The 19,637-nt window shown below is 48.8% G+C and overlaps 4 protein-coding genes across 8 annotated transcripts; 2 read left to right on the top strand and 2 right to left on the bottom strand.

Annotated features, from left to right (window-relative positions):
- Positions 1–7,426: 7,426 nt before the first annotated feature.
- On the top strand, positions 7,427–9,476 carry LOC120701803. The gene is made up of 4 exons (XM_039985618.1): positions 7,427–7,926; positions 8,068–8,701; positions 8,853–9,038; positions 9,162–9,476. Exons 1-4 carry the CDS (start codon positions 7,427–7,429, stop codon positions 9,474–9,476), a joined length of 1,635 nt encoding a protein of 544 aa, XP_039841552.1.
- A 1,098-nt stretch (positions 9,477–10,574) lies between these two features.
- On the bottom strand, positions 10,575–12,915 carry LOC120701802. Its single transcript, XM_039985617.1, has 3 exons — positions 12,382–12,915; positions 11,442–11,760; positions 10,575–10,981 (listed from the first exon to the last, which is right to left on the bottom strand). Exons 1-3 carry the CDS (start codon positions 12,913–12,915, stop codon positions 10,941–10,943), a joined length of 894 nt encoding a protein of 297 aa, XP_039841551.1. The 3' UTR covers positions 10,575–10,940.
- Positions 12,916–14,529: 1,614 nt separating this feature from the next.
- Positions 14,530–17,896, bottom strand: LOC120702701. Of its 5 annotated transcripts, none has more exons than XR_005686507.1 (5): positions 17,352–17,894; positions 17,111–17,186; positions 15,475–17,014; positions 15,334–15,396; positions 14,530–14,905 (listed from the first exon to the last, which is right to left on the bottom strand). XR_005686507.1 is itself a non-coding variant. In XM_039986603.1 (5 exons), the coding sequence occupies exons 2-5, from the start codon at positions 17,041–17,043 to the stop codon at positions 14,784–14,786; spliced, it is 492 nt and encodes a 163-aa protein (XP_039842537.1). In that variant the 5' UTR covers positions 17,044–17,186; positions 17,352–17,896; the 3' UTR covers positions 14,530–14,783. The 5 variants fall into 5 exon arrangements, 2 of the variants coding, with proteins under 2 accessions (XP_039842537.1, XP_039842536.1); XM_039986603.1 differs by having other exon boundaries at positions 15,475–15,633; positions 16,896–17,186; positions 17,352–17,896; XR_005686508.1 differs by having other exon boundaries at positions 14,530–15,633; positions 16,896–17,014; positions 17,352–17,896.
- A 1,117-nt stretch (positions 17,897–19,013) lies between these two features.
- LOC120705009 (transcription elongation factor 1 homolog) lies at positions 19,014–19,500 on the top strand. The gene has a single exon (XM_039989556.1). The coding sequence runs from the start codon at positions 19,058–19,060 to the stop codon at positions 19,367–19,369; it is 312 nt and encodes a 103-aa protein (XP_039845490.1). The 5' UTR covers positions 19,014–19,057; the 3' UTR covers positions 19,370–19,500.
- The last annotated feature ends 137 nt before the right edge of the window (positions 19,501–19,637 follow it).

Genomic DNA, 19,637 nt, shown 5'->3' with positions numbered 1-19,637 from the left:
AGTTTCAAGGGGAGCTTTAGGTCTGTTTAGCCTTGATGTGTGCATGTGCCAACAAGGGGGAGAAGTTGATCGAACAAGTGGGAGTTTAATTGTTTGATTTTTGAGAGAATCAAAAACTTGTTGTGCACAGGGCTTTGAGAGTGCATACATGTGGTGAGAGTTGCACTGGTAAGGGGGAAATGCATTTCAGTGGGAGTTTCTGCTTTGTTTAGCTCCTGGTTTTCCCTCCGCTTCTGGCATGACTGTGTCGAGCCCTGCCTCTGTCTTTGAGGAGTCATGCCTGTGTTTGATAGATTGCGTCGAGCCGTTGCCCTTGTCTGAGGGAATCGGTCTTTGCTTGGTTAAGTGACTTGTTCTTGCTTCTTTCGAGCTTTTGTCACTTGTTCAAGTTACTTCTTGCCTCTTTGTTCTTCACTGTTTTTGTTTCAATCTCGGTTCATTTGTGGTGTGTTGACAATGCACTCATCAAGGGGGAGATTGAGGAATGTTGAGTACTCTGTCCTGTTTGTGATGAGTGAATTGTCAACCGTGCGGTGTTATCGTTCGCTTGGTCTTTGGATTGCAGGTCCACGGGCGTCAAGTGTCGACGGAGAGCTGCCGTGGAGGTGCTGTGGTCGATGGACCATGCGGTGGACGGCGGTGAAGGGCAGCCAGGACTGGAGCTCGTGCCGGGCGGCAGCTGTGGCGTCCACTCCTGGATCGAGGGCGCAAGCGGTGACGGAAGGCGGGTTTCTTGGTTTGCGCCACAAAACCAAGGAGGCGGACGGCGGTTGAAGACGCCAAGTCGTGGAGGCACGGGCGTCGGTCTCGGGACTGACGGAGGCGACGGACGTCGACGGCGTCTAGGGCCACGCTGCGGGCGAGGAGGTGACGGTCGTCGGGCGGCGTCTAGGGCCGTCAGCAGGCCGACGCGGGAACGGCATCTAGGGCCACGGCGTGGAGGCGGGAATCTTCCCGCGCGTGGAGTTTTGGCGGTTTTCACAAAACCAGCCACCTCACCGGGTGTCGCGGACCCTCCAAAACCGCGGACCGGATCTTCATCTACGTGGCAGTCATCGCGGAGAAGACTTCGAGTCGAAGAAAGAACCTCGGCCGTCGGATGAGTCCAATGTATCTTTTCCGGTTTTACCCCTACGGGCCTTCTAGTTTATTTTCAGCTCTAGGGGTAGTTTAGTCTTTTGGGTTGAGAGTTGTTGGGGGTTAAATACCCCCTCACCCCTCTCTTTCTGGCTCTCTCTTTTTCTTTGGCCCCTTGCGCAAGAACAGAGGCGCTGCCTCCCTTCCCGGGCGCCCCTCTCCTCCCTGTCCCTTTCCTCTCCCTCTCCTCTCTAGGACTAGGGATTTTAGCCATGGATTTGTGAGGATTTTGTACTGAGATTGATGGGAAATGAGGCCCTTCCCTCCTTGTGCCCTCCGGGAATTTGATTTCGTTTCAATCTCAGACCTCTTGTGCTTTGCTTGTGACGATTTTTTATTTTCGTTTGTGTGATCATGAAGCACGAGATCCTAGTTCTTCTCTGAGCTCTTTGAGGTGATTCCATCGCTCTTTACTTAGTGCCAAACGCCTAGGATTCACGAGCTCTTTCGATTCGTAGTTTTTGCGTTCTAAAAAAACCCCGCTCTTGGTCCGATTTTCTTCGATTCCTCTTAATCCGTGAGGACCTTCGTTGAAATCTTTTGGGGATGTGTTCTTGAAGTCATCATCTTCATCTCCTCAAAATTTGAGCTCCTTTGGAGTTGAATTGATCGTCCAATCATCAAGATTTCCAAAAGTCGCGGGCTGAAAAGCGTTTCTGGACTCTGTTCTTCCTAGCACCGGATGAACCAACGCTTTGAAGTTGTACGCGTCGGTTCAACCGGTGAGTAGGCTCTTTGTCTGTTTAGGGTTTTCTGTGGTTGCACCGGTGCATTAATATCTATATGCATCGGATCAACCGGTGCTACTACTGGATTTGTTGTTTCGCTCGTTGAACCGCCGTATAGATTGTCCTAGACGTCGGTTTAACCGGTGATTTGTGAGTTCGATTTGCAATCTCTCTGGACAACTGAACCGGCGTTTAAATTTGAATTTATCGGATCATCCGGCATTCCAACGTCGGTTGAACCGACGCTTCTCAAAGCCTCTGCATCGGTTCAACCGGTATTTGCTTCTCTCTGCTGCCGGCTCTGCTCATCGGTTGAACCGACGCTGTTCAAATCTGTGCGTCGGATCAACCGGTGAGTTATACCGTGCTGTTTCTTCGCGTATGCTTCTGCACTTGTTCACACCTTGTTCCTATGGGTGTTTAGTGTTGGTGTAACTCCTTCATAGCTACTCCACACGTCACCTAGGACTCGAGGGTTTGGGTGTATACTTGGGACTCGACCAAATCGCTTCCAGTGGTGAAATTTTTATTTGGCTCTCATTCACCCCCCTCTGGTCGCCTTTTCGGTCCCTCATTAGATCGATCCAAAACTTGATAAATTGAACTAAAATGACATGCTACGTAATTAATTTGAGAGAAAAATAAATTAAAATAACAAACTTAAAACACTAATGTATATCCACTTCCCTACGCGCGCGGCCTCGGCGAGTCGGCGTCGGTGACACTGACCTTGTTGAGGTCGATGACTCAACGCTGCAGGGGTGGTTTTGGTGATCGACACAAGCTGGCAAGCGCCGCACGCGCTTCGAAATACGAATACAGAGACTAGTGTGGCTCGGAGAGCCCATTCTCTGTTGGGCTGAAGCTAGGTCGTCAAAGCCTGTTGGCTGTTGCCCATCGGAGATGGCCCGTTAGGATTTCCTATTGTCGACTCCTCAGGCAGCTCAGCCCGCCGGTTAGGCGGTTAGGCCATCAGCAGGAATCCATCAGCAGCGGTGAGGACGTGAGGTGAATCACCCATGTCTTCTCTCTCCCCCTAAAAAAATGTCTTCTCTCCAATACAAGTCGTATCTATGGAGCCATTACAAAAATAAATATCAATTTCTTTTTATCATCCGCTCATGGTTTCTCCACAGAAGGAGAACATAGGACTGTATTTGGTTGGAGAGCGGAGTAGAATAAAAATAACTCTATTCCTAATTTTAGAAACGAGACCATTCATACTATGTATTTGGTTAGAGGGATGGAGCCGTTCCATTTCATGTTTGGTTGGAGGTATGAGAATGGATCTGTCGTTACTCCGTTAATCACCATTACATGGGATCTATTTGTCGGTCATCTAATACTCTCTCCGTCCTCTCTCCCGCCATAGAGCTCCCTCAGCCATGGTTCCACCCGTGCCGCCTGAGATTCCAGTGCCGGCCGCGCTACCCAGCCTTACTCCGAGCTCCGTCCGCGGCCTGGTTCCGCCTGCGCCGCTGAGCTCTGCGCGTGCCGGCTGGCTCCGCCTGTGCCTCCAAGCTCCACGCGCGCCGGTCGTGCCACCGCATGTGCCTTTGAACTCCGCACACGCCTCTGCCTGCTCCGGTCGCGTCTCCGCCGCGCTGCCCGAGCTACCCTTTGCCACTCCAAGCTCCACCCCACTAGAGCTCCAGCATGCCCAGGCCGCTCCGAGCTCCGCCCGAGCGCTGCCTCCGCCTGCTCCACATAGACCCGAGCTCTGTGCTCGCGCCGGCTGCCCCCCCCCCCCCGGCCGCCGCCCGAGCTCGTCAAGGGGGGAGAAAGGACGGCGCCGGAGAGAGCATGAAACATGAGGAGACGGTGTGGGACGGAAGCGAACTAGTCTGGTTGTTTTTATTGAGCGAGTTCATCTCGAATCTCGAGTGAATATTCGCTCTGAGGAATGGCTCCATTCCTATGCTAGTGAAGTAAACACCAAACGAGACCTCCATCCCGCACCACTCCTCAACCAAACGCACCCTAGAACGTCCAGATTACTTTTATATTTAGAGGTTTGGCCGATCTCCCAGAGCAGCTTCTCAACTGAATCAAATAGTTTTTATCATATAAGTGATTTCATGCTAATTCTGTGAAGTGATTATCTGAAATAAACTAGGGACCGGTGGCTTAAAAAAAGATAGTTTCTTCTGATTCACTTCTCATTTTAAATCTATTTTCCGTAAAGTTAATCTACTCAGAAAATTAGCTCATAAAGAGAATCAGAATGGGATGGAGCTCTACTAAATTGGTCCTCAGCTAATTTGACTCTTAGATGTGAGTTGAATTTTTCTCTCTTTCCCATAAACCGGCTAGCTCCGGTGATCGAGCATCTCCAGTAGTTTGGCAAATCGAGTTGCCATCTTTGATTTTTGGCAAAAACATTAAAAATACTCTTCCAACAGTTTGGCAAAAGACTTGGCAATTTTTGGCAACTTGGGAAAAACCAGCCTCCAGCGCGTAAATATACGTGCGCGGCGCGCGGTTGGCATCGTGATTTCTAATCAGGGGGGAGGGTGAAAAAAAGAAATAAATAACAGAGAAGGGTTCCTGATTTAAGTTTTCAAGAGGTGGAAGGGCATAAATATAATTTTGTTTTTCTCTCATGACTCCTGATGTAAGTTAGATCTGAATTTAGCAAGTGAATTATGTCAAACTGTTGGAGATAAGTTTTTTTTTATTTGACATATCTTTTTAGAAGTTGGCAAAATACAAAATATACCAAATAAAATATGGCAAACTTTTGGACATGCTCACGAACCACTCATCATCTCCACGTCAAGACTTGTAGTTGGGGCCCTTAGACGTTAGATACCTGCCCCGTGCTACCCTATGCTCCACCGTGCCCGCCGCCTCCTTCCTAAGCGGTGTGCACATGCGGAGGCACGCCCGGCGAGGCTCTTTTTTATTGGAGATTTATTTTTTAAAAAGTTTGGAGATTTTTTTTTGAAACAGTTGGAAACAGTTGGATATCATAGCAGTGTTAGCTTATAATCCACCAAATTAGAGTGGACTGCGACAGATTTCTTTTAAAACACGTCCTGAAACAGTTGGAAATGTTATGAACTCATGAGCGTGTGATCTGTTTTGGACCTCTACGCTACTTAATTGGTCCCATTTACCTTGGATTTTGGGTTGACCTATTTGCATGCTAGAAATCGGGCTTTATTTGGAGACCACCTCCGCAGTCAACCCCACGAAGGCCAAATCATGAATGAGAATCCTATCTTTCTTTACTCATCCGATATTCCGATTCTTAACCATGATTTCAGTTAATTTAAGATACGTGCACGAGTTGAAATCTGACGGTCATGCTACTTTCCTCTCCTTGCTGCTGGCTTTAAAATCCTATCAGGACACTCTAAAGCCATCCACCGACAGTGGGGCCAGCGCGATTTTTTATACAAAAATATCGTAGAAGCCACTTGAATCACTTCAACCTCCTCCTCGCCCCATCGCCGCAACAATGCCCCGACCTTCTCCTCGCCGGCCAAACCATGAAACCATGCTCCCGCCCGGCTACCAGCACTCTCGCGCCACCGCGCCTCGTTGCCGGGCCACCGCCCTACCTCCCACCCCTCGCCGGCGTGTTCATCTCCGCGAGGAAGATGAACAGTTATGGCACTTCTTCTCCTCCGGCGGCACTGGTGCTCTCCTTCTTCTGCGACAGTATCTCGCGCAGCCCACGAGGAATGGAATAGACGCCCCTCAGCCTCCGCACGTGGGCCGGGAATGCGCACGAAGGCTGGTTAATGAGTAATTGTTGAATGGTGATTAGCTGTTCCGTGGTCCGCTATGTTTTATTTTGTTCAAAACATTTACTTTTGTTAAAAGTTTGCAAAAGAAGTTCAGAATGTTCCAAAAAAATTTATTTTATTCGAAACACTCAATTTTGTTTGAAATTTTGCCAGGAAGTTCTTTAATCTTTTCAGAATGTTTGGGACATTTTATTTTGTTTGAAACATTCAATTCTGTTCCAAACTTTACGAAGAAGTTCTTTAATCTTTTCAGATTGTTTAAAACATTTTATTTTGTTTCAATCAATTAAAGTTGTTTGAATCTTTTCAAGGGAAATATTTTTTATAGAAACTTTCAAGGGAACTGTTACAAAGGAAAGAAAGGAAGAGGTGTCATCTTAATATGGGCCAAAACCTTAATGGGCTTCCACGGAAACCAAAGAACAAGGGGCGCTCGTCAGGTTCCACTTCCAGGGCGCTCGTCCGGAATGTTGAATCTGCGGGTGACCGTAACATACCGCCTCCAGCGGTCGATTTTTTTTCCACCCACATGCGCGGGGCCCATGCGACCTTATCCTCCGCGCTCCTCCTCTCCTTTTTCCACTGCACACGGTCTTCCCCCTCCCTCCCATCTGGATTTCGAGCCATGGCGCCCCCTTCTGCTCGCGTGGCCGCAGCCCCAGGGTCAGGGCCCCACCCCCGCCACGCCCCCGCCGCCGCGCTGCCCCTCCCCGTCTTCGTTGACCTCCTCCTCCTCCTCTCTCTCCCCACGAGTCGCTGCATCTTCTCCGTGGCCTGCCGCTCTGGATTGACCCACTGGGCCCTTGCACGCAGCCGTCGGAGGCGATCAGGAAGGTGGTCTTCGGAGGCCAGGTCACGGAGGAGGAGGCCGACAACCTCACCAAGAGGTCAGATTGCTTCCCCCACCCCCCCCCCCCCCAATCCCCGCTCCCTTGCTCCTCGCTGAGCTTTCGTGCTCGTGCGTGGTCCTTTGATTCGGATCAGGAGATTCATTCACTTCGGTTGATCTGAGACTGACCTCAGATGGTCGCTCCTCCAGGAAGCCGTGCTCCGCGCCCAAGTGGAAGGAGATGATGGGAAGCGGCATCTTCGCGGCCGGGAGCAATGGCGACGCTGGGGAGGCCGCCGCCGCCGCGAAGCCCGCGCGGACTGCCCCGCGCCAAGTGCCAAAATCTGTGCTGAGCTTTTGTTTGGATACAAAAATTTTTAAAAAAAATATTAGCCGAGTTTTTTATTTGGATGTATATTTTTTGTTTCTTCCATTTGATAAATTTCTCTATGTCAAAATTTTTCTCGTAATTTTTTTATCTCACCAATTTGTTTCTTGAATTTTTTTTCTACCCACCAATTTTTCACTTGAAAAATTATTTGGCTCATAAAAAAATATCTGAATTTATTTTTCTCAAAAAACGACAAAAAATTTTCTAAAAACAGGAAAAAATTAATGTCGGAAAATCGAGCGGACGAGAGGCTCCCGTACGGTTTACTGTAAACTAGCAATGCCCGCGCTCGTCACGTTCTGCGACATGACGGTGTCCAAAAATAGAAATCGCGGACAGTTAGTTGGGGCCATTGTCAGAGCCTGGATGCGAGTCCCGAGTCGCCCCGCGCGCGTTGTGTGAGCCGAGCCGGTAACATCTAACATGTTCGATTCCGACGCGGACACGGCCGCCACCGCTCACAAAACCTAGGGCGCTCGCCGCTACGCTACGCAACTGCTGGCTCTTCCCAGCATCTACGGAGAAGAGCCCTAGCCGGCCGCCAGCCAGCCGCACAGCGAGGCGAGGGCGCCCGCCAATCTCGCGCATGGATTCCACGGCGGCGAGCGCGAAACGCGCGAGGCGAGCGCCACCGGCTGCCGGTGACGCTGACCGGATCAGCGGCCTCGACGACGACGTGCTCCTCCGCGTCCTCGAGCTAGTGGGCGACGCGAGGGACGCGGTGCGCACGGGCGCGCTCTCGCGGAGGTGGCTCGGCCTCTGGGCGCGCGCCCCCGTGCTCCGCTTCGCCTCCTCCGGGCCGGTGCCCACGGCGGCCGGCGGCGGCGAGGAACACCGCGCCGCCTTGGAGCGGTACGTCTCCTTCGTGAACGGCGTCCTTGCCCGGCGTGCCCGATCCGGCTGCGCCGTCGAGTGCCTGGCGATCTCGTACACCAAGACGGACGCTGCGCGCAACCCGGAACGGTTGCTGCAGGCGGCGTACGTCGACGCCGCACAAGGCTGGATCCGGTACGCTTTTGAGCACGGCGTCAAGTCTTTTGCTGTGGACCTGCGCGTGCCTCCAAAACTTGATGAGGACGGGAACGAGTACGAGGACGAGGACGACGACGACGACGACGACGACGAGGAGGAGGAGGAGGAGGACGGCGGCCGGCATAGAGATGACGGCGGCGAGAAATACAGCGGCTCAGAGCAGCCCTTGGTGATTATTGACGAGCTTCTTCCTAGGCCTGCGAGGTTGGAGACCATGCGCTTGGCACTAGGCGGCGCAGGACTCCAGCTCCCTACCGCCATGAAATTTGCATCGCTCACGGATCTCTCGCTCGAAAGGATCGAGATCGCACGCGGCGGCGCTCACCTCCTTGGCCGCCTCGTGTCGCCGGCGAACTGCCCGCGCCTGCAGAAGCTGCGCATGAGCAAGCTTCGCCTCCCTTCTCCCGATGAAGGGATGCAGATCGACGCCGATGTGCTTTCGGAGCTCTGGGTGGAGGGTGTCAACGTGAGGTCGCTGGAATTGAGGACTCCTAGCCTCCGGGTCCTGCACATAGACATCTGCAGCCACGAGCAGCTTAGGGTATCGGCTCCAAGGCTGGAAGAAGCCACATTCTTCCAACGAAGCTGTCCGCCTCCGAGGCTGGAGGTGGATGGTGACTTGGCGCACGTACGAAGCCTCAAGCTCTATCTGATGGCACATCGTCCCCCTGATTCTTATTCTGATTCTGACTCTGACTCTGACTCTAACTCTGATTCTGACGAGGCCGAGAACGATACTAACACACTCCACGTCAACGATACTAGCATACTCCTCCTCAAGCACTGTAGCTCACTCACCTGCCTTGACGTGATTCTTGGAGGTCGAAAGGTAATTAACGTCTCTTGGACGACGTCTATATGTATCACAAAATGTTTTCTTTCTTGGACTTATTGCATTTAATTTGTTCTAGCTATGCCCTGGATCTGCACAAATTTAATTTGTTTTGCCATTGCTTTCTTCTTCTTCTTCTGATAAGCAGGTATGCAAGGATGACGTGGACATGATAAAAAGTAGTGTACCACACCTCGCTCATGTCACATCTCTGACCGTTAATGTTTCTGATGTGTTCGAGCGGCATGACTTTGGTGCTGGCGTGGCAAGCCTCCTCACCCGATTCAAAAATCTTAGACACCTCAGCCTCCATTTACCCTTGTTTGTTAGCCTGGTAAGCACCTACTTATCCTCAGAATTAGCCCATCAATCCTAGCTAGTTACTGTGACTTTTTTCAGAAGATGATTTCTCCCTCCAATTTGTTGCACTAAACCTAGCTGCATGACAATATTGCAGTTATATGATTATGATCCACGTGAAGCATTAGATCAATGTGATCACCCAGACCATTGGGCATCCCATGAGATTTCCATGACTGACCTACAGGAAGTAGAGCTTACCGGATTGACAGGAACTGATTGTGAACTCTGGTTCATGAAAGCCGTGCTAACAAGTGCCGGAGGACTACGTAAAGTGGCTGCAACTTTCAACCCCAAGTGTAAGCAACCTGAGCGCAAGATGGATGCATTTGAGAGTATGCTACTTGATCAAGGAATGTGGACTTCCCACCGCGAGGCATTTACACTTATTAATACGAGCATGAACTTGTAAAATGTGAGGTGTAAAAGACTTCAAAATACTTTTTTTTCTCGAACGCGCAGGGGAGCTGCGCATCAATATTTTAAGAAGAAAACAACACTTTTTGGTGAAAAAAAGTAAGCAATTTTTTTGTGTGTGCTTCATTGATTAGTATTTCGGTAGTGGGTCTATTATGTCGCAGCCTCGCACGCAGGTGACTTGAGGGCTTCTCCATTAACCTTGGCGACAGGTGCAGCACCAGGATCAGAGATTCAGAGCTGCCCGCTTGCCCTCCCGACAGGTCGAGCGCAACGAGCCAGGTGCAGCATCAGGATCAGAGATTCAGAGCACAATGAGCCAGTGGTTCAGTCCCTGCTCTACAGCAACGAGCCGGCTGCCAACGCCCGCCGTAGCGCAAGTCCGCTCGCTGTCGCCGGACGAGAAGGGACATTTTTACAAACCTGGATCCACTTTAGGGAAGGGGGGTTAACGCAAAATATTGGATCGCGCTTATTCATAGCGATCAATTTTAGGGGGGCATGTGAAAAATCATAAGGGGTTTTACGCAAAAGAAAATCGAAACAACCTCCGTGCACCTCGGTGCTCACTGCTCAGGCTGCAATCCCGACGCGACGCGCAGACGGTTGTTGACGGCGTTGTGGTGGGAATCGGAAAAAGAATCCCCGCGTAATTCGTCAGAACTTGGATGGATCGAAAAGCCAATGTGCTGCTTCGAAACTCCTGAAGTCCTGATCAGAAGTCTCTGTTTGAATCCCTGTCCTGGACACGAAACTCCACTATACTGCAAGCGTCTGTATTATCGATGGCATCGTGCTCGTGGTGAAACGAAATGGCTGATCTCCGGCAGTAGTGATCCCAGACGGCGATCAAGCCAAATGCAACCGACCTTCGTTACATGTGAATATGAGGTGCAATTTTGTGCAGAACTACATCGTCTTCTGTACGACTTGATCTGAAAAGAAAAAAGAGACACTGTACTTCTAAATCCGTCTAGATCACCTGTTGTGCAATGTTCTGTTCATTTTCTGAAAATATATGAATCGGTGAGTTGACAGAAGAGTTTCAGCAATCAGCATATCAAGGATGTAATATTTCCATTCGTGACTGAAACCTGACAGTTGCCAAATGCAGAGGCAGGGTTCCAGTGGACGAATGGTGTAACAGAGAAACCTGACATTTACTGAAATCTATCAAAAGGGCAGGTACAAAAAGCAACATCCATTCTTGCTATCAGGCAATAGTCATAGAGATGAAGCTTGTGACTACTACTACTGCCACTGTAAAAAAAAGATCCGCAGTTTGTGAGTTGTGAAACTGAAAGATCAGTACAAACTGCTTCCTGTTAGGAGGCTGGATCAAACCTAACTACCAAAAATTTACAGCCGATTCTCGTGTTGTATCAGACTCAGTGGTACATTGGAATTCTGAAGAGATGAATTGCGAGGTGGTTGTCAGGAGTCCTGCCATCATCTACCCTCAGTGTGCATCAACATCTGGGTACCTCAACGCCTGAGCGGCTGAAATTAAACAAAGGGGACACAGATAAGACAATGAGGCAGTTAGACAGCAATACAGCATGTCATGGGGATCAACTTTTTCAGCATTGCATTTCTAATAATCTGTCAGAAAGACAGCAGAACTAACAGTCACTGTAAAGGCAAGTATAAGATAATCCCTGTATTATTTTCATTCAACCTGCTTACCTACATCATTTTCAGATTGTCCAAACCAAACTAAGTACAGCAAAAAAAATTAAATAAGAACACCTTAACACGCTTGGATAATACAAAAACCTGGAAAAAGAACATTACATGCAGCAACTATTTACTGATCTCCTTACACAGCAGATTCAGAACTTCAGAATTACTGTCAGCGATGCTACACACTATCCAATCTACGGTTTCTATCTCGTCAGTATGATCTACTGAACATCTGTCACCATGGCACCACTGAAAAACGCAAAGACTGATGTCTCACCTGGTGTATCGGCAATGACGGCGACGACGTCCAAGGTCTCCTCGTTGCGAGGCAAGTCGATGACCAGCGGGGTCGGCTGCCCGTACTGGCCGGCTCGGACGCACACAATGACGCGGAAGAAGAAGAGCGCAAGGCCCAGATGGGTCGCCACCTCCCATCTCAGGTTGAACATGGACCGGCCATGGAACTGGAACGTGGCCCAGCCGTTCGGGTTCAGGTTGAAGTTGCCTTGATTGTCCGCCTCCACGTACCGGATCGTTCGCTGAAGCATCGCGGGCTCGCGCAGGAGGAACAGGCCGCGGAAGCCTTCTCGATTAATCTGTTATAATGGAACACTCGTGTTTAGGAAACCTTAGCAAGTAGACAACACTGGTTCTGATTTCAGAAACAGGCAATTCTGAATGGCTGATTTGGTTCAGAAACAGGCAATTCTGAATGGCTAATTTGGTTCAGAAACAGCCTAAACTATGATCTGGCAAGAAATGACCAAGAACTGAAAACTACGAAAAGTAGCTCTGAAATGGTTCGAATATACAACACACCTTAATCTGACAGATCAACATATGAGGGACAGAAATTCTAAAGAAATCATTGTTGAGTAGGTTCTCAGATAACGTAATGGGAAGTCGAAAAGGACTAATTTCGTCAAGAATTCCTCCGAAAAGCAAACCAAATGCAGGGGAGCAAGGATTCAAGAACCCAGAAACTCTGTTGCTCAATTCGAGCAGGACCTACAGGATTCCAAAAATTCAACGAGAGAAGTGGGTAATCTTGGCACAAATTTGATCCCAAGAGAATGCAAACATCACATTTGGCAGTTCTTGGAAAATCGACGCGAACAAGAAACATCCAGCCCCGGAGTGCAAGAAACATCAAGATACCCTGCGCTCCCCCCAAATCAATGCGAGGAGTGCCTTTATGGGAAGGACGGCGAGCTCACCCGAGGTGGAGGTACGAGGACCGGCGGCCCGGGTCTCGGGGGGATGACCTCGACCTTCCAATGCATCATCGTGCTCTGGTTGTCGAAGTCGTCGACGGAGACGCCGGCGTGCCAGCGGCGGTACCTGCCGTTGGCGCGGAGGAGGCGGTAGGAGACGTGGCGCAGCAGGACGTAGCCGGCGTGCCCCGAGCCCACGGGCTTCCAGAGGACGGGGTCCACGCCCTCCTCCTCGCCGTAGTCCCCCTGGACGACGCGGTGGCCGCGGTGCCCCGGCGGCGCCGGGTCGGGCGAGGCCGCGAGGTACCGGCCGTAGGCGGCGCTGTGGAGGAGGACGCAGTTGGTGCCGTCGTGCAGGATGCGCTGCACCCGCCACGCCGCGTTCGCCGACCTGCGGCGGAGCCAGCGCAGGGAGATGCCCGCCCCGTCCTCGTCGGCGTGGAGGTACCCGCCGTGCACGCGGCTCCGCAGCCGCACGTGCGCCCCGTCGGGGAACTTCTGCATCGCGTCGGCCGCCGGCCCGGCGGCGGCGGCCATCTGGTCGGCTGGCGAGAGGCTTCTCCTGGTTCCTTGCGCGCTGCTGCGAGGGGAAGGGGAAGGGTGCGGAGGAGGAGCGTGCGGAGCAGAGCAGGTTCGTTGCGACGGTTACGTTTGGGCGCCGAGGCGGCTCGGCGGGGAATTTTAAGGCGGTGGCCTCGGCGCCGGGTGGCTTGCTGCATGTACCACTGCAACTGACAGGTGGGGCCAGTATCGGGAGGCGCTGACGTGGCGCTCCAACCGCGGCGCGTGGGGCCCGCAGCAGGATCGGACTCAGATCCTGGCAGCGTGGAACGACGGCAGCACCACCGCACCAGGATCCTGAACGGGCCAGGAGAGCTACGGCACCAGCGCCTGGCCGACGCCGGAGTCCACGAAGACGACGTGTGATCGTGCTGTACTTGCTAGTTTTCGCTGGTTTCAGTCATAGGATGGTAGTTATTGCCGTTCTTTTATTTGGAGCCCGGAATTGCAGGGCAGGAACAGACATGAAATTGTTTTGACAGGTTATATCAGGTTGTGGACATGATTAGATGGTTCTGCTTAAATTGCAGAGCAAGAGCACACGAGTGTGTCATGAAAAGCTACTTGTTTCATGTCTCTTTTCTTCCTCATCCAAACTCGGTTGGTATGCGCAGAGCAAATATGGTAGCCTAGTGATGAGGTCAAAACTCGGTTGATAATTGATATGTGCAGGAAAAAACATGGAAACGAAACCTGAAACTGAACGGAGCAACATGACAACTCTGACGGGAATTCGACAATACACCCCAACCAACAACTGCATACTTACTGACAGTCATGTGAAAACTATCTAATTTGCCATGGGTCCGTCGCAGCCGGACGGACGATGGTGCTGAGAGCCTGTGGCAACGAGCTGGTCTCTAATGCACCAGAAGGCAGCAGGCAACTTCGATTGCTGAATATTTATCTATTCCCAAAAAACAAGTCACTCTAGGATTCAAATTTTGTCCCAAAAAATAAATCACCCTATCCTATTTAGAAAGTGCATGTGCATGCAATAATTAATTAGTGCCAAATTGATATAATATAGGGGCAGCATTTTACCTTCTTGTTAACTAGTTGAATGCCCGTGCGTTGCTACGGGAGTCGATTTTTTAGTATACAGGAACAAATCATGATGCAAATCAAACAATCAACTGGATACCAACAGTCTGAGCTAAAAATTTAATTATAAAAAGATGCAAATCTACCAACAAATATTCAGCATTGTTACCAAGGTCAACTAAATATTCAAACAAATGTACACTATATACTATTTTATCTCTCTTCCTACGATGCGGCTAAGATAATATTTTACGTCCGCAGGAAGTAATTTTTTATAAGAATTCAAGTTCGACGTCAATATATCAATGATGAAGTTCTGACTCATGGTGCGAGCAAAATATCTAGATGGTCAAGAAATAAATGAAGCGGTCATAGATGAAAGTGGAGATGAACTAATTACAAAGAAACGAATGAGTGACATCCAACTGAGACGAAGGGCCTATAGCACAAAATACCCTAAATTTGGAGGTGAAAATGATGCTAAGGGGCTTATGATCGGCATCAGATTCCCCACAAATTAGCATGCAACCAAAACTTAATCCAGCATAAGGAAAAGAAACCATTTTATTGCTGATACAACCACGGCAACAGAACATGTAAACAGTTCCTACATATGAGCCATTTTATTACTATCATAACACACAATAAGTTAAAAGAGCTTTTATCTCCATTGTGCTGTTACTTCCATACAAGAACATGAATTGAATAACTCCAAACCTAAAACAGGTAAAAGCAAAAAGGAAAGGAAACAAAAAGCATGTTATCCAACACCGTTTTCTTTTTATGTGCTTCACGTCTCCTCAGGTTTTTTTTGCATTCTTCTCTTCCTGAGACATTGCAGCATACCTTGCTCTTTCTCTTTCCCGCTTACGTTGCTTATTATTATTGTTTGCTGACGGTGAATTGGGTACATTCTCAGCCCCTACATTGTAAATAGAACAACCAATATACTCAGCGCAATACAAATTGTAGATAAATTATTCCTTAAATTGCAACAATTACCTAGCAATCTAGACTGGATTGAAATTGTTCTATAGGTGAAATTGTGCAACAGCACTGGACGTGTTGTATCAATAGACATCCCCAGAGGATAATCTCCAAAAATCACATATCACATCATGCAATTTGCTAGTACAAGAAATAGGATGCTTCTATTTCTTGTTATCGATTGAGCAACTGGACTGGGATCGGGCTTGCTTTCTTGGCTGTGATATTTTACTTTTTATGCACTACACTACTTGCTTTCTCATATACATGCCACTGAAAAGTAGAGTGCGAACATAATATATTTGGCCACTCAATGTAGTGCATGCTTAACAGGAATATGTAAATTTTAACCAAATCACTAACCTGGGATATCTTGTGAGTCCACATTGGTCAAGACAGCAACGGAATCTCGATCGGCAGCACGATCTTGAGAAAGCAATGTATAACAATAATTTGTATTGACCCACCGTATATCTAATAAATGCAACATCACCCGCTGTTTACCTGTCGGCGTCGATGTAGTACCCTCATGTCGAGTTCCCCGTACGTAGGAGTCATTGGTATGCAACCAATCACTATTCTCATCAAGATCAAGTCCATCTGGGGAACCAGCCATGTCACTCATGTTCTGTTGATGCATGCACTCACCAGGATTATCGCTACCTATACAAATCGCGATCAACATAATGGAGTGGGAGTAAAAAAAGAATTCTGCAAAGTATAGCATTGAAGACTATCGTATATAGGGTATTCTATTGCTTGAATCAAATTGGAAGTGGTCATTTATCACTTAGGAAGCTAAAGCATGGAAATCTACTCAGTGCAGGCATGCTGATGATGAAGATATCAATAAAATTTTAAGGTGATACATTCGAATCAAATATAAACACTTTAGCACCTTTCTGTGCATATACTTTTCTGTGGCCCTCTATGACAAGTGCAGCTAATTTTTAGGAATGCGCAACATTGAACTTATTGATTTTTTTCCCTGTAGGTATTTCTCATATGAGTATTTCTATGTGATATATTGAAAGTTCTGGAAGCTGGACACAAACCACGATTTCTTGACTGATAAAGAAAATCTTATTAAGTATGGAAACCATGCATTGGCATAGGATTGACTTATAGGTTTGTTTCAATACCGAGCGTCTGTTGAAAATTTTAAATGATACATAACAGGTTCCTAGGAAATTTACCAGCAAGGTTGAAGGGAAAACGGGGTATGAAGATATTGTCCATTTTAATACCACAACTGAGTGATAGACAGATACTCCAGCTATTGGCAGTGATACATACTATAGTATTTATATGTTTTTTATCATTAACAATGTTTTGATTCAAATTTGCTTTCACTCTCACCGAAGCATCAGTAACATCTCTTTTAGTTTTATAGAATTCTCTTTTCATGAGGCTATTAGCAGAAATGCAAAGTGAGGAACTCATAATCCTAAAAATAATTTGAACATGATGAGTCAGACTAAAAAGGTAGTGGCACAAGAAATTCCCATACTTTGGACAGCATAAAAAGATGTGACATGCTTGTACTGGTTCTTGCTCTGATTGTCAACCTATCCTAAACCAGTAGAATTCTTGACTATTGGTCTTTCTATCAATGGCTTACTTTTCTACAAATCATATTCTTAAGGAACGAATGTGTAGTCATTCATTGATCTTTTGTATAGACCCTTACTCCATTTACTCAGCCCTCGATTAACTCTAAGAAATGAGAACAAATTCAGGAAGTTGGAAAACTCATTTTTGTCTATGGTTAAAATGCATGCACAATTTCCATTTAAGAATACGACAGAAACCCAGCTGTTGATCAAGATACTTGCAGACATTGTAGATCTAGCAGGCAGCACAAGACAGAGATAACTATAAAAGATGGGCTCGAAATTATGAGGCATATCGTTGTGATCTGGCACCAACGAGTTTCGCCCCAGTCTCAGCAATCAGAACCGGCCACAGGGATGAACTCAATTGTTTGAACTTGGAGCCGACGGAGAGGGCCTCGAGCCGGAGCAGATCGTCGGGAGGCGACGCGCTGGGAACATGCCCCAAGATTTCACACATGAGTCAACCTGCTAACGGTCTGAGAACCGCACCATACCCACACCAAATTATTTACTGTTCTACTCACCAATCGAACTGCAAGTGTTTGCTTTACTCATAACGCAAGCGTTTCTTGCATCTAGAAGCCAAGCAACGGTCCAACCCTGCAGGAATTACATGTCTCTTCAGGAAAAAAACTACAAAAGCTCAAAGAACACAGCATGGTGGCCGGCGACCACTGTTGGCATGATTCCCGGCGATTCCAGGCACGGGAGAACGGGGGGAGTGGGGGTAACGAAAGAGGATAGGGAGAGGGTTCCGTTTTGTACCTTACTTGCAGCAGGGATGCATCGTGGCGGCCGAAATCTGACCGGGAAAGTGGCGGCGAGAAGTCTGTTCCGTCGAGGAAGACTGGCGGCGGCGTTGCGGATGGGAGAGGGACGCGACAACAGGACGCGTAGGGTCGCAGGTCAGAGCGGCCCGCAAGCCCGTGGGGCCGGCGCACGACGGCGGCAGCGGCGGCGGCGGCGATGCGTAGAACCGCGGCGTCCGGCGTCGTGGTGGCGGTTCCAGCGGCGAGACGAAGGCGTGAGGGGGGATGACTGGCGCGCGGGCCGGCGAGGTCGCGAGCGCGCGGGGTCGGCGTACAGGGAGCGCGCTCTGGTGTAAGCCGCGTAACGGCGTCGGCGAGGTTGCGAGAGTGAGGGTGCGCGGGGAGGCGCAGGAGGCCGGCGAGGTCGCGAGCGCGCGGGGCCGTGGGGGAAACGCGCTCTGGCGTAACGGCGTCGGCGAGGTCACGAGAGTGGGGGCGCGCGGGGAGGCGCAGGACGGGTGCCTTGGTGCGCATGTGAGGAACCGTCGAGAGGCGTGGGGACCGGGCGGACGGGGAAGGAAAAGGAGAAAAACGGGAGGCGCGTTTAGGAACGGTGGGCAGAACCACGGGGAGGCAGATTCACGGGAGAGGTAGACGTAGGCTGTGTTTAGACGAGGGGAAAAGGGGATAAAAAGTTATATCAGTTATTATAGTATACTGTAGCATTTTTCGTTTGTTTATGGTAAATATTATCCTGCCATGACCTAATTAGGCTCAAAAGATTCGTCTCGCAACGTACATCAAAACTATGCAATTAGTTTTTTTATTTAACTACATTTAGTACTCCATGCATGGGTTATTTGCTATATTTAATGTTTCGATGTGATAGGAGATGTGATGGATGTGATGGAAAGTTTGGAAATTTTATGGGAACTAAACACACCCTTAGTAGTAGATTTGTCCTAGGATTTCCAGAATGACTTGTTTTATGGGATGGAGAAAGTATCTATTATTGCTATATTTAAATCTTAGTTATTAAAAAATAATAGACATAAATACAAGCAATCAAATATTATGAATATAAAAATTTGGATCTGAATAACTGATAAGTATCGTGCTAATAGATAGATTATATTTTTTAAAAAAAAAATTATGACCAATTTATTTTTTATTTAAAAGGAATTACTTATAAAATTTTTAGTTTAAATTTGAATATTTTTAATTCTCACAAAATAAAAAATAACTTTAAGAGCCAAATTTGCTCAGCTTTATTTATCCGATTTCGCAGTTGAAGATTGAAAATCAGATTCCAGGACACAAGTTGGCATTTTTTATTCTGGATTTTTGCTCTTGTACTTGCATGACTCAGTTTAGCAAAAATAAAAAAACTTAGTTAATTGATTATCTGAAAGTTTTGAAAAGCACGTGATGCCTTTATACAATCAGAATAATAAGAGGTGGGTTTTTAACGCCTTCATGCTACAGCCTACGGTATTTTTAAAACTACTACCATGGCAGCATCGGACTCCGATTCTGGCAGCGTGGAGCGCACGCACGTCGAGTCCGGATGCTACATACCGTGCCGCTCCAGTCCATATATATAGCCACCACCGCGTCCATGGATCCTAATCCAACGTTGCCCGTTGCATCCACTCCTGCCCCCCTTGCCTGCTGCAAACTCGCTTCGTCGCCGGCGCAAGATCCGTGGTCAGACCACCGGCCATGGGGAAGAGGAAGTCGAGGAAGCCGGTGGCGGCGCCCAAGAAGGCGCCGAAGCTGGACACGGTGTTCGCCTGCCCGTTCTGCGGCCAGCCCGACGCCGTCGGGTGCCTCATCGTCCTCAAGCGCGGGTTCGCCAGGGCGTCGTGCCGCATCTGCCAGGAGAGCTACGCCACCCGCGCCAACGCCCTGACGGAGCCCGTCGACGTCTACAGCGAGTGGATCGACGCCTGCGTGGACGCCAACGAGGGCGTCGCCGGCCGCCGCTGCCGGCCGCGCCAGGGCGACGCCGGAGTTGACGGAGACGATGTGTGATCGTGCGGTAGTAACTGGTTCCAGGTGGTTTCGTGCGTAGCTCTGTAGTTTTTGTTGTTCTTCTGGAGCCTTTAATTGCGCGGCAGCTACGAGCAGACGTGTAATTGTTTTGACATATCATAGGAAGTCGTGAAGATCTTTGGATGCTTTCGCTTGTACTGCAGAGCAAAAGCACATGAAAGTGTCATGAAGAGCTACTTGGTTCATGTCATCTTTTTCTTTCTCATCCAAACTCGGTTGATAACTTGATATGTGAAGTGCAAATTTG

This window comes from Panicum virgatum, chromosome 4K, assembly GCF_016808335.1.
Source record: "Panicum virgatum strain AP13 chromosome 4K, P.virgatum_v5, whole genome shotgun sequence".
Classification (NCBI taxonomy): Eukaryota; Viridiplantae; Streptophyta; class Magnoliopsida; order Poales; family Poaceae; genus Panicum; species Panicum virgatum.
This window is presented reverse-complemented; position numbering and strand designations above follow the sequence as displayed.

Excerpts from the sequence above, each read along its gene's own strand:
- LOC120701802 (XM_039985617.1), bottom strand. The coding sequence starts at position 12,915 with ATGGCCGCCGCCGCCGGGCCGGCGGCCGACGCGATGCAGAAGTTCCCC. Across the intron at positions 11,761-12,381 it reads TCCTCGTACCTCCACCTCGG|ATTAATCGAGAAGGCTTCCG; the intron begins GTGAGCTCGCCG and ends CCATTATAACAG. Across the intron at positions 10,982-11,441 it reads CGTCATTGCCGATACACCAG|CCGCTCAGGCGTTGAGGTAC; the intron begins GTGAGACATCAG and ends GTTTAATTTCAG.
- LOC120705009 (XM_039989556.1), top strand. The coding sequence starts at position 19,058 with ATGGGGAAGAGGAAGTCGAGGAAGCCGGTGGCGGCGCCCAAGAAGGCG.
- LOC120701803 (XM_039985618.1), top strand. The coding sequence starts at position 7,427 with ATGGATTCCACGGCGGCGAGCGCGAAACGCGCGAGGCGAGCGCCACCG. Across the intron at positions 7,927-8,067 it reads CTTGATGAGGACGGGAACGA|GCCTGCGAGGTTGGAGACCA; the intron begins GTACGAGGACGA and ends GCTTCTTCCTAG. Across the intron at positions 8,702-8,852 it reads TGATTCTTGGAGGTCGAAAG|GTATGCAAGGATGACGTGGA; the intron begins GTAATTAACGTC and ends TCTGATAAGCAG.
- LOC120702701 (XM_039986602.1), bottom strand. The coding sequence starts at position 17,869 with ATGCGCACCAAGGCACCCGTCCTGCGCCTCCCCGCGCGCCCCCACTCT. Across the intron at positions 17,187-17,351 it reads GCATCCCTGCTGCAAGTAAG|GGTTGGACCGTTGCTTGGCT; the intron begins GTACAAAACGGA and ends TAATTCCTGCAG.